General features: G+C 36.2%; 1 protein-coding gene across 2 annotated transcripts; it reads right to left on the reverse strand.

The window, feature by feature from the left end:
• Nucleotides 1-252: 252 nt before the first annotated feature.
• LOC133859792 (senescence-associated carboxylesterase 101-like) lies at nt 253-5,165 on the reverse strand. Of its 2 annotated transcripts, none has more exons than XM_062295327.1 (4): nt 4,756-5,165; nt 4,272-4,623; nt 1,881-2,444; nt 253-1,300 (listed from the first exon to the last, which is right to left on the reverse strand). In XM_062295327.1, exons 1-4 carry the CDS (start codon nt 4,770-4,772, stop codon nt 464-466), a joined length of 1,770 nt encoding a protein of 589 aa, XP_062151311.1. In that variant the 5' UTR covers nt 4,773-5,165; the 3' UTR covers nt 253-463. The 2 variants fall into 2 exon arrangements, with proteins under 2 accessions (XP_062151311.1, XP_062151310.1); XM_062295326.1 differs by having other exon boundaries at nt 253-1,303; nt 4,756-5,162.
• Nucleotides 5,166-10,377: the final 5,212 nt, after the last annotated feature.

The following is a 10,377-nucleotide window of genomic DNA, read 5'->3' on the forward strand; positions in this document are numbered from 1 at the left end:
TTTAGGGTCCAACAAAGCCGAATGTCTGGCCTTTTCTACAAAAATTTCTGGTCTGTGGTCAAGAAAGATGTTATCAAATTTGTCCAGTCTTTCTTTTGTGAAGGTTTCCTTCTTAAGGAAATGAACCATACAAACGTAGCCCTTGTTCCAAAAATTCCCAACCCCTGGTTCATCAATTCTGGCCTATTAGTCTCGCAAATCAGAAATAATACCAAATCGTGAGTGGTCCTATTGAAAACAGAGTATTGGTCATTTTAATTCAATGGCATAGTTGCATGCATATAATTACCGGTCTTTCTTTGCCATTGAAAGAGGGCAGAAGAAACAAAGACAAAAAGCCATTCCTTTGACAATGATGACTGTAACAATTTATTGAAAAGATGATGTCCTTTACAATTTATTGGCTGGGGAAAGACTTCGGAGTACTTGTCAAGTTTGAAGGCAAGTGCAGACATAGAGAACTTCAGCCAATCTGTAGGTAGCCAGCAGCATACTGGCGGAACTGTTTCTTGTTCATGAAGTCAGTGAGTGGAGAAGTATAAGAAGTTCCCATGATGCCTTTTCGGATAATTTTCAAGTACTCTTCCCACCATTTCATGAAACTGCTCCGCTTCAAGAATATCTCATTCGATACTGCCTTATTCTTGATCATACCCCATACATAGGCCTCAAACTCAATCAGGCTCCGTTTATGTTTGTCCATATCGTTCGACTCTCTTTTAGTCAGCACCTCGCACGAAATGAGAGCCTCCTCAACATTTGCCCAAAAGCAAGAATCCTCCGTCTGACCACCCGCCAGGTTTTGTTTCTTTGAATTATTTGGAAGGTTTGCATTCTTCTCATCTTCTTCGAGCCATTGCTGCAATTGCTTGTAATGTTTAGACCTTCCTTTAGTTTCGTAGTCTGTTTTGCGGTCGCGGTAGTATTCAGCTATGTCCAGCGGTTCAATCATCCTTCGGTAGTTTGTTCCCGCAAAGAGCCAGCGGGTAGTAAAGGGGGCGCCTTTCCTCTGGGGCTTTTTCTCTACTTCTTCAACCGTGTCTATCCAGTAACATGTAAGGAATTTCTTGTACCTTTCTACGACAAGATCACTTCTATCGCTTGCATTCTTGTAGCAGTCATAGTATCCAATTCCCTTGTCCTCAGAACACTTCTTGTACCATTCCAGTTGGGCCAAGTTTACTTTCATTTCATTTAACACATTGGAATCATAAACTTCCCTCCTCCTCATTAACCATTTCCTTTCCTGTTTTTCTGTCTCTCTAACCAGTGTGTTCATGTCAATCCTCTGCTGTTGTAGCTGCTGCAGCAATGATTTTTTAAAAATGAGTTCGTGCTACAGGTGGAGTTTTGGAAAATTTCAAAGACGATTATAAATGGTCATGATTCTTAGCCATGTATGTACCATAGCATTGTTAAAGTATATTTGAATTACATTGAAGTTAGGGATTTGATGTGATTGTATTATCTCTCATGAAGATTAAATTAGCCTACATTGCCTGCTTTTTCAAATCGCAAGCAATGTAGTTTTTTTTTTAAAAAAAAACACACAAAATTTTAAAGGCTAACTCGTGATTTTAAAGGTCATACTGCGATTTTGCCAACGCTTAATTGCGTTTTTAAAAATCACATTTTCAAATAGCACAATTTAAAAATGTTATTTTTAAATCACACTTTTTAAAATTGCAAATCCAAACGGACCCTAACTAACACCTTTTGTATTGTAAACTTATCAAGGAATAAGATTAAAATATAGTCTTGGGGTTTGTCCGATGGACGTAGGTCATAGACCAAACCACGTAAATGATTAACAAGCATCATATATGAGTCAAATAAAGAGGAAGTATATGATCCAAATTATGAAATTGACATTGAGCTACCTGTGGTCGCCCCAGTCCAATTGCTGCTAGTTGTGTAACAATGGTTGCCTGTGATGGTTGTGCAATCCATTCATCGACTTTTGTACTATCCTTGCAAATTACCTGACGGTCGAGTTGTTGGACAATATTTCCATAGCCAAATAACTCACAATCATGATTTCTAAGATCCTCTGAGTAGGTTGCCACCAACAATGTCAAAATAGATTCAGGGTTCTCAAGACAAGCACAACCCAGTTCCGAACACAACAAAAACGTGCCAAAAGGCTTGTATTCATTAGCTGGAGAAGCCAATTCATGAGCAGCAGGATTGCGGGGTGGAATTAAGACTCTGGGGACTGGATCTTGGTCTGAAACCACATGCAAAAAGCAAGAGTTCCATGCAGAGTATTGTAATATGGCTTCTTGCATGCCTTCATCACCAATAAGGGGTGACCCAAAAGTGATACAAAGTGGGCGTTTGATGTTTGCTAAATTGATTTTGTCTAGCAGCCATAAGGTGAAGAGAGAGGCAATAGATCCTCCCAAAGAGTGTCCAGTGATAATTAATGGCTTAGAATTGGAAATCTGCATTAAGATATGACTCTTAAAATGTTAACAACAGGTCAAGTGGCATCCTCAAAGTTCTTTTCATCAATACAATTAAAAGGGGTCCATAACACATACAAAGACCCTTTTTTTTAAGCATACAAAGACCTTATTTACATTGCATGGCTATTCTCCAAACAATCAAATATAATCATGTGATGGTAACTATCGATAAACACATGGATGGAACTAGAAATTTAATAAGACCTAATTTGTTTTTTAATAAATTTAAAGATTAAAAAACATTTTTTAATAGCTTTGTTTTAGAGGTGCATAGCCCCACCAGCTCCAAAGTTCCGTTTTTGGATCGACCTGTTATGTAGAATACTTGAGTCCTTCTTTCATCATTTCATTTTGAAAAATTAATCATTGAATCTGTAAAATACACATAAGAGCCACATGTGAAATTTTCCAAATGGGAAGATAAGAGAAGGATATGAGAATACAAGAAAATATTTCTCTTCTGAATATACATGTGGCTCTGTTTGTTAACCACCATCTCCTCCCCTTATTTTCACTTCTATCAAAATAAGTCAACTTCAAAATATTTTTACTTTTTATAACACATCGATAATTTCTTTTATTACTATTCGAATAAAAAACTCATGACACCTGGTATTTTTAATAAAAACATAAGAGAAAAATCAAGATGTAGTTTTTTTTTTATTAAGAACAAGATGACATGTCAGCATAGATAATTTTTACTTTTTATAACACATCGATAATTTCTTTTATTACTATTCAAATAAAAAACTCATGACACCTGGTATTTTTAATAAAAACAGAAGAGAAAAATCAAGATGTAGTTTTTTTTTTTTTATTAAGAACATGATGACATGTCAGCATAGAAACACCCAAAATAGACACTAAAATAAGAGTAATGATTGAATACCACCCAAAGATACAACTTTTCACCACCTTGCCTATGTGGCAAGGTGGTCCCCCACTACTTTTTAAATTTTTTTATTTTTTAAAAATAAATTAAGGTAGGAGACCACCTTGCCTATAAGGCAATGTGGTGAAAAATTATATCTTTGGGTGGTATTCAATCATTACTCCTAAAATAAACCCTAACATTTCTCTTTAAAAAAAAAAAAAAAAACTCCAACAACCCCTTGGAAAACACCTACTAAATGGTTATGAGCATTTACAGTTTGACCTATCTATATATATATATATATATTTATATTTAATTACTTTTTATTGCAATTTAGAAACGAAACTCACTTCAAAGACTTTTACAAAAAACACTCTATCACCTAGTAAAGAGATTTGATTGTTGCACGGAAAATGATAGATTTACAACACCAATACAACAACTGTACAACAATCCCTCACATGAGGATGGGTCCCACATACTGGAGCCCACCCTCATGTAAGGGGTTGTTGTACAGTTGTTGTATTGGTGTTGTACAAGAATCAAATCCCTTGTTGCACTACAGGAAAATGTTAAATTTACAACACCAACACAACAATCACACAACAACCCTTCACATGATGGTGGGCCCCACACACTGGGGCCCACCCTCATGTGAGGGGTTGTTGTTTGATTGTTGTGATGGTGTTGTGTATGAATCAAATCCCTGCACTACAAGCCGACTGGGACCCACCCTCATATAAGGGGTTGTATCCATGTTGTGGACTTGAAGTGCAAGTAACATTTTCCCCTTGCAAAACACCTACCAAACGGCTGGTCAAACGACTTACGAGCATTTGCAGTTTGACCAACATCATGCTTAGTTTTCGCCCAAGCCTACAAAGAAAAAGAAAAAGAAAAAAGGGAAACTTTTAAGGAGAGAGAGGTACTTCTGATTTCAAGAAATCCAGCGCTCCACGGACACTCTGAAAAAGGTCGATTGCAGGTTTGTGAATGGAGAAACGTGGGTTGGTTTTGGTGCACAGGAATTCAAAGAGAGGAAGAGTTGATGATGAAACGAAGTCTCGTCCTCCTTCTCCTCGAAGATGCTCTTTGGTACAAGGAGGCCATGTAACGAAAGCTATGATTGTACAGTTTGGCTTCTGATCAACTTTGAATCTAACAGAGAAGGACGATGACGCTTCATTGATTTCTCTGTACAGTCCAGAAATTGCCGCCCATGAATGGTGCAGGACATCAGAGGTCACAACCAAACTTCCCAATTCCAACCCACTGCTAAATCTGCAATCCAGAATCAACCGAAAAAAATAGTCAAGAAATTGTGATGCAATGGTTGCAATCGGATTTCCATGGTCAAGAAAGAAAATGAAGAAAATAAAATAAAAATAAAAAATGCAATGGGTTTCTTCTTACAAGGGAGATCGGTTCATCCTCTATGGCTTCGTCAGATCCAGTTACAGACAGCCAAAAGCTGAAACAACTTTGAGTTATTTTTTTTTTTGATGAATGAAAATCTTTTATAGCCCAAGCAACCAAAGTTCCACACCAGTAAAACTGGTTCAAACTTCAAACATTACAAAGGGCAAAAGAAACTAAAACTCAAGAGCCCTACAAACAACCAAACAGAGACAAACCTCTGTAAACACCTTACAACGCAATGAACCTAAACACATAACAACTTTGAGTTATTATAAACAAGAAGTAAATAACGAGAAATTAGTATCAGTCCAAGTCTTCGTCGACTAACCCCACCGGGCTTCACGAGAAATTTCGTCGAATTAGAAATGGACAATGCCTGGAAACTAGTCAGTTAATAAGTTAAGAATATAATATAAAAAAAAAAAAAAAAAAAAAGAAGAAAAAGTTAAGAACATCGAATAATTTTACAACACGGTAGGATAAGCACTAGCAGAATTTTTTTTTTTTATAAATATTTTTCTATACTAGCTTTCCATAAGAGAATCAATCCAAGCAGTGCCGTTCACTAGACGCTCAAATACTTTTCAACAGTGCTGGACCTCCATGTACGTTTTCTGCGTGTGGCCATGATCACCAAATATTATATTGGAGAGAATGACAACCAAGACTCAAAGAGGAAAAGCAAGAGCAACAAGGGCACGAAGAGGAGCTACAAGAAGCACGACATGGATGAGGACGATCCCGCTCTGGCTAACAGCGATGATCTCAAGAGCAAGAGGACCACTGATTCACCGAACTAGAACACAGCATCCACCGAACCATCAAACCGGAACTCAGAGTATGCCGCTAACAGCCTAGGACCACTGAATCAGAACTACCGAATAGTGGAGAAAAGAAGAAAAAGAAGAGGGAATAATAAGAAAAAGGGGTTTAGGGGGGGGGGGGGGGGGGGGGGGGGCGGGGGTGCGGGAGACACAGAGAGATGCTTTTTTCGCCTTTTGTCATTCAGGGGAAACAATAAAATAAGGATAGATTGATCAACAGTGCAACCCCGCAAGTGTAGAGTTTGAATACATAAGCTGATAGAGTATTTTTTATTATTATTATTATTTTTGTTATCTATTCTAGCCAAAAGCGAATTTTACATAACCTATTATGAGTGCTCTTAGGTATTTTATTGGTTTAGGGAACGCTCCCCCTTTTGTAACCCCCTCCCCTCAAGTAGGAGAGAATTTTTTGTTAGTGGTTGTAAAAAGTAATTGATGTGATATAAAGTAGAAAGAATTTCTATAAAAAAAAAAAAAAAAAAAAAAAAAAAAAAAAAAAAATTGTATTGTAGTGATTTTTTTAAAAAATTTAAATAGAAATAAAAATTTATTAATGTAATATAAAAAGTTAAAAATGTTTTAAGGTTGATTTTTTTTTTAGAGAAGTGTAAAGAATGGAAGGGGGAGGGGAGGGGGTTACCAAACGGGGGGATAGTTTATTACAAAGTTTTCTTTTAAAAAATTTCTTTATATTTAAAGAAGAAAATGAGATTTAGAGAAACTGCAGCTAATGCAGTGCTCGTATGAAAACAAAAAAAAAAAGAAAAAGAGAAAGGTGAAAGAGGAGGAGTGAATCGAGTGATAGTGCAATTTAAAAATTAAAAGAGTAAATTGAAGTCGTGTGAACACTCAAGAATAAAAAATAGTCTAAACACAACACGAAGTTGTTGTAAGAGTTTTTTGGGTGTCAAAATGACACTTTACCTACCATTCACATAAATGTGTTTTCACTACCTTTTTTTTTTTTGGAAGTTGTTTTCACTAATTTTGTATATATGTGTTTTCACTACTTTCAATATGAATATTGATGGGTATGTTTCCGTGTTTTTTTTTTTGAAAAAATATTAAGAAGTGATATAATGAAAACTGTTTTTAGAAGTATTTTTTTTTAGTGGGGTTCATTTTTGAGAAAATATTTTTTTAGTGGGGTTCAAAATATTTTTACATGAGGGAAGAATACATATTTATAAAAAGTATTTTTTATATTTTGAGAAAAAACAAAAAAACGAAACGAAAGACAGCACACAAAAACTTTAGCATACACGGCCGATGTGAATGAAAGTTTAGGATGTCATGTAATTTGAAACCAAGGTAAAGCTTTGTGGTTTATAAAGTAATTGCCAAAAGGAAGAAAGAGTCAACGAGGGAGATGTTCTATAGAGGAAGCTTAGCTTACAAGGAATTACAAGTCACCCACAGACCAGAAAAAGACAAAAAAAAGGGAATTATATACTTTCTTACGAAGAAAGATTGGCCATTGTGTACTTGCGTAGTAGCTATTAAGTTGGTAAAGTCTAAACTAATATATTTTTTTCTTTTTTTTGGTTATAATATATTATTGCTTTCCCTATTAGGATTGTCATAATATATTATTGCCTTTCCTATTAAAATTTATTCCATACTTTAATTATTTTAAGGTTTTTTGATCACTACTCATAGTCTCTCTATATATAGAGGTCTTTTGTAATATGTTAGATAATCAAGACTCAATACAATGTAGTCTTTAATATGTTTTCACTCTCTCTCTCTCTCTCTCTCTCTCTCATATCTTTTTTTATTTCATATATTTATTTCAACATGGTATCAGAGCTACAGATTTGTGGCCTACAGGATTTTTCCGGTATCCTTCTGATGACCTTCCAATGAATTTTCGGCGTTCTTCAAGCGATTTTTTGGCTCTCTTTCATGTGACGGTAGCTGTTGTTTGGGGTTCTTTTCAGCCTTTTGGCAGTCCAATCTGGAATAAAAAGTCCAGAAACAGATTTGCAAGGTACGAGACTTCCCTCCCGTGAAAGAAACTCCGCCATTCACTACCTCACGCGCCGCCACCTCTCTCTACCTTTTCCAACCTCGCATTGTTCTGGTCGCTACTACACCGAGGTGCTGCCACCGTTGGAAAGCTCATTCAAAGAGCAGTCCAAATCCGCCGAAAATCGAAGCTGTCCGACTCTAAACGCACCCTCACGCGCCGCCTGAATATTCTGTGCACTGCCAACGCACCTCACGCGCCACACGAAGTCCCTACATGTTGCTCACACGCGCTCCACTCGCCGCTTATGTCAGTCATCTTCCACAGTGTAGACCAGATCCAAAATCAGAATCTGCCACTCTACCGGAAGAAAGAAATCACTTGCCAAACCGGGGTTCCACACTCCTTGACGCTCCACCTACAGGAATATTTCGGTTGAGCTCACTAGATTCACACCTATGCATCACACCGGATCCCTACCCGTAATTCCACCTCCGCCTCTGCTACACTAGATGAGAGCCCACAAGTGCACCATTGATTGCGCCACACTGGATTGTAGCCCTGAGGGCTCACAAGCTTACACTGCTCCTGCATGCACCAGATCTGTCCCCTTCAAAAAAAAAGAAAAGAAAACCCCTCTTTTTGATATATTTTTTGCCTATTTTGTTGTGATTTGCGGCTTAATTCATTGGCGAAATTTTGGGACAATGTGGTTTGGCCCTTTACAGGATTAACAGCTAATTTCCGTTCTCCGACCATCATTGTAAGTTACGGCTTGGCCCCTCATGGGATTAACGGATATTCTCCGTTCACCAACCGTCTTCTTCAGCCTTTTGGCACAATGTGGTTTAGCCCTTCACAGGATTAACGGCTAATTTCCGTTCTCTGACCATCATTGTAAGTTGCGGTTTGGCCCCTCACGGGATTAACGGCTAGTCTCCGTTCTCCGACCGTCACTTTCAGCCTTTCTCGCCGGCACCGTTTTGATCCAACCATCTGCTGCATTTAAATCCGGCTTCTAATTTCAAACTCAAGGTTCCAAAATCTTCCACCTTGAGTTTGACGGGGGATGTTAGAATATATTATTTCTTTTCCTATTAGGATTGTTATAATATATTATTGTCTTTCCTATTAGGATTGTTATAATACATTATTGCCTTTCCTATTAAAATTTATTCCATACTTTAATTACCTTAGGGTTTCTTGGTCACTACTCATAGCCTCTCTATATATAGAGATCTCTTGTAATATGTTAGATAATCAAGACTCAATACAATGTAGTCCTTAATATATTTTCACTCTCTCTCTTCCCCTCTCTCTCTCTCTCTCTCTCTTTCACATATCTTTTTCTATTTCATATATTTATTTCAACATTTTTTTTTCTTTTTTTTTTTTTCGGAGAGGGGGTTTAAAGCATCTGAATCCTCTTTAGTTGAGAGGAACTGGAGAGGAGTCGATCCTTTATGCTCAAGGGTATTTTTGTAATTTTATATAGTTCAACTAGAGAGGATTCTGATCCGAAGTTAAAAGGGTGAAAATACTATTTACATAATTAATAAATTAAATGTTGAACAATGCTAAACCTAAGAATATGATTATCTTTTTTTTTTTTTTTTTTGATAATCCTAAGAATAGAATTATCTTCGTTTTAATTGAAACGCAAAAAAGTTATTTTATAGTCTATATTTTATTTTGTTATATTTAACAGTATACGTGATATTATGTAATTTAAAAAAATTTAAATGGCATAATAACATAATGTTTATGTGGCAATATATATATATATATATATATATATATATATATATATATAAAATTAATTTTGAACCATAAAATGAATTATTTTTATTTTAAATAAAATAGAGAGAATCCTGATATGTTAAAACATAACACATAACTTGAAATGGAAAGGACTTTGATATGCTAAAACATAAGTTGACTCTGGTGCTTGAATCATCTTTCTCGTACAAACACCAAAAAAGTGTATAATTTCGAACATTGACTAACAAGGTGGAGAGCATATCGACAGTCATTGGATAAATTTCGTGGGTGCTTCATTACTCAATTTTAGTAAAAGTTGGTAGTTATGTCGCAGCTTCTGGGTTGATAAAGTCAAAAGCTTCTGGCCTACTCACTCCCTTCAGCAAATAAATTTTCCATAAATTTTTGTCCTTTAGGAAATCAGGTCAATATCTTAATTTATTTATTTTAGCTAGTATATTTCAAAAGGTACCATCGTACATCGAATTATTTATTATTTTTCTCCATATATATATTTAAAATCTTTCCTTATTTCAATTCTAACCATCCTATTTTCACGAACAAAAACAATTTTTAAATTGTCATTTTTTTCAATAGTTATTTGCTATAAAGTCAAAAAAAAAAAAAAAAAAAAATTGTTCTCACTTGAGGCAATAGTTCCTTTCCAGTTGGTTTGTGTGGGTGAAATAAACAGTTACTGTAGATAATGGGCTCGAAGTCCAAAGACAGTCCATACCAAGACTCTTCGATCGCAAGACCATCTTGGGTTTTAGGGGAACCCAGACTAAGGATCCACCCCGATAGTCGAATCAACTTGGACAGGAACCGTTTCGGGATTAGGGTCATCTCGGTCAGAAATTAAATCAAGATAAGCGATCCCGAGGCTTTTAGCACGATCCTACAATTCCAAAAATCTTGGTGCCATCAAAAGGCAACAAAAGATCTCGAATATTACGCCCCCACTAGATCAACAGTTATGATGGTATCATGATATCCCAAAGTTTTGCATATTTCAACCCACGTAGTCACTAACTGAGGAGTTTCAGGAATTCATGGGGC

The sequence above is a fragment of the Alnus glutinosa genome, chromosome 2 (genome assembly GCF_958979055.1).
Source record: "Alnus glutinosa chromosome 2, dhAlnGlut1.1, whole genome shotgun sequence".
NCBI lineage: Eukaryota > Viridiplantae > Streptophyta > Magnoliopsida > Fagales > Betulaceae > Alnus > Alnus glutinosa.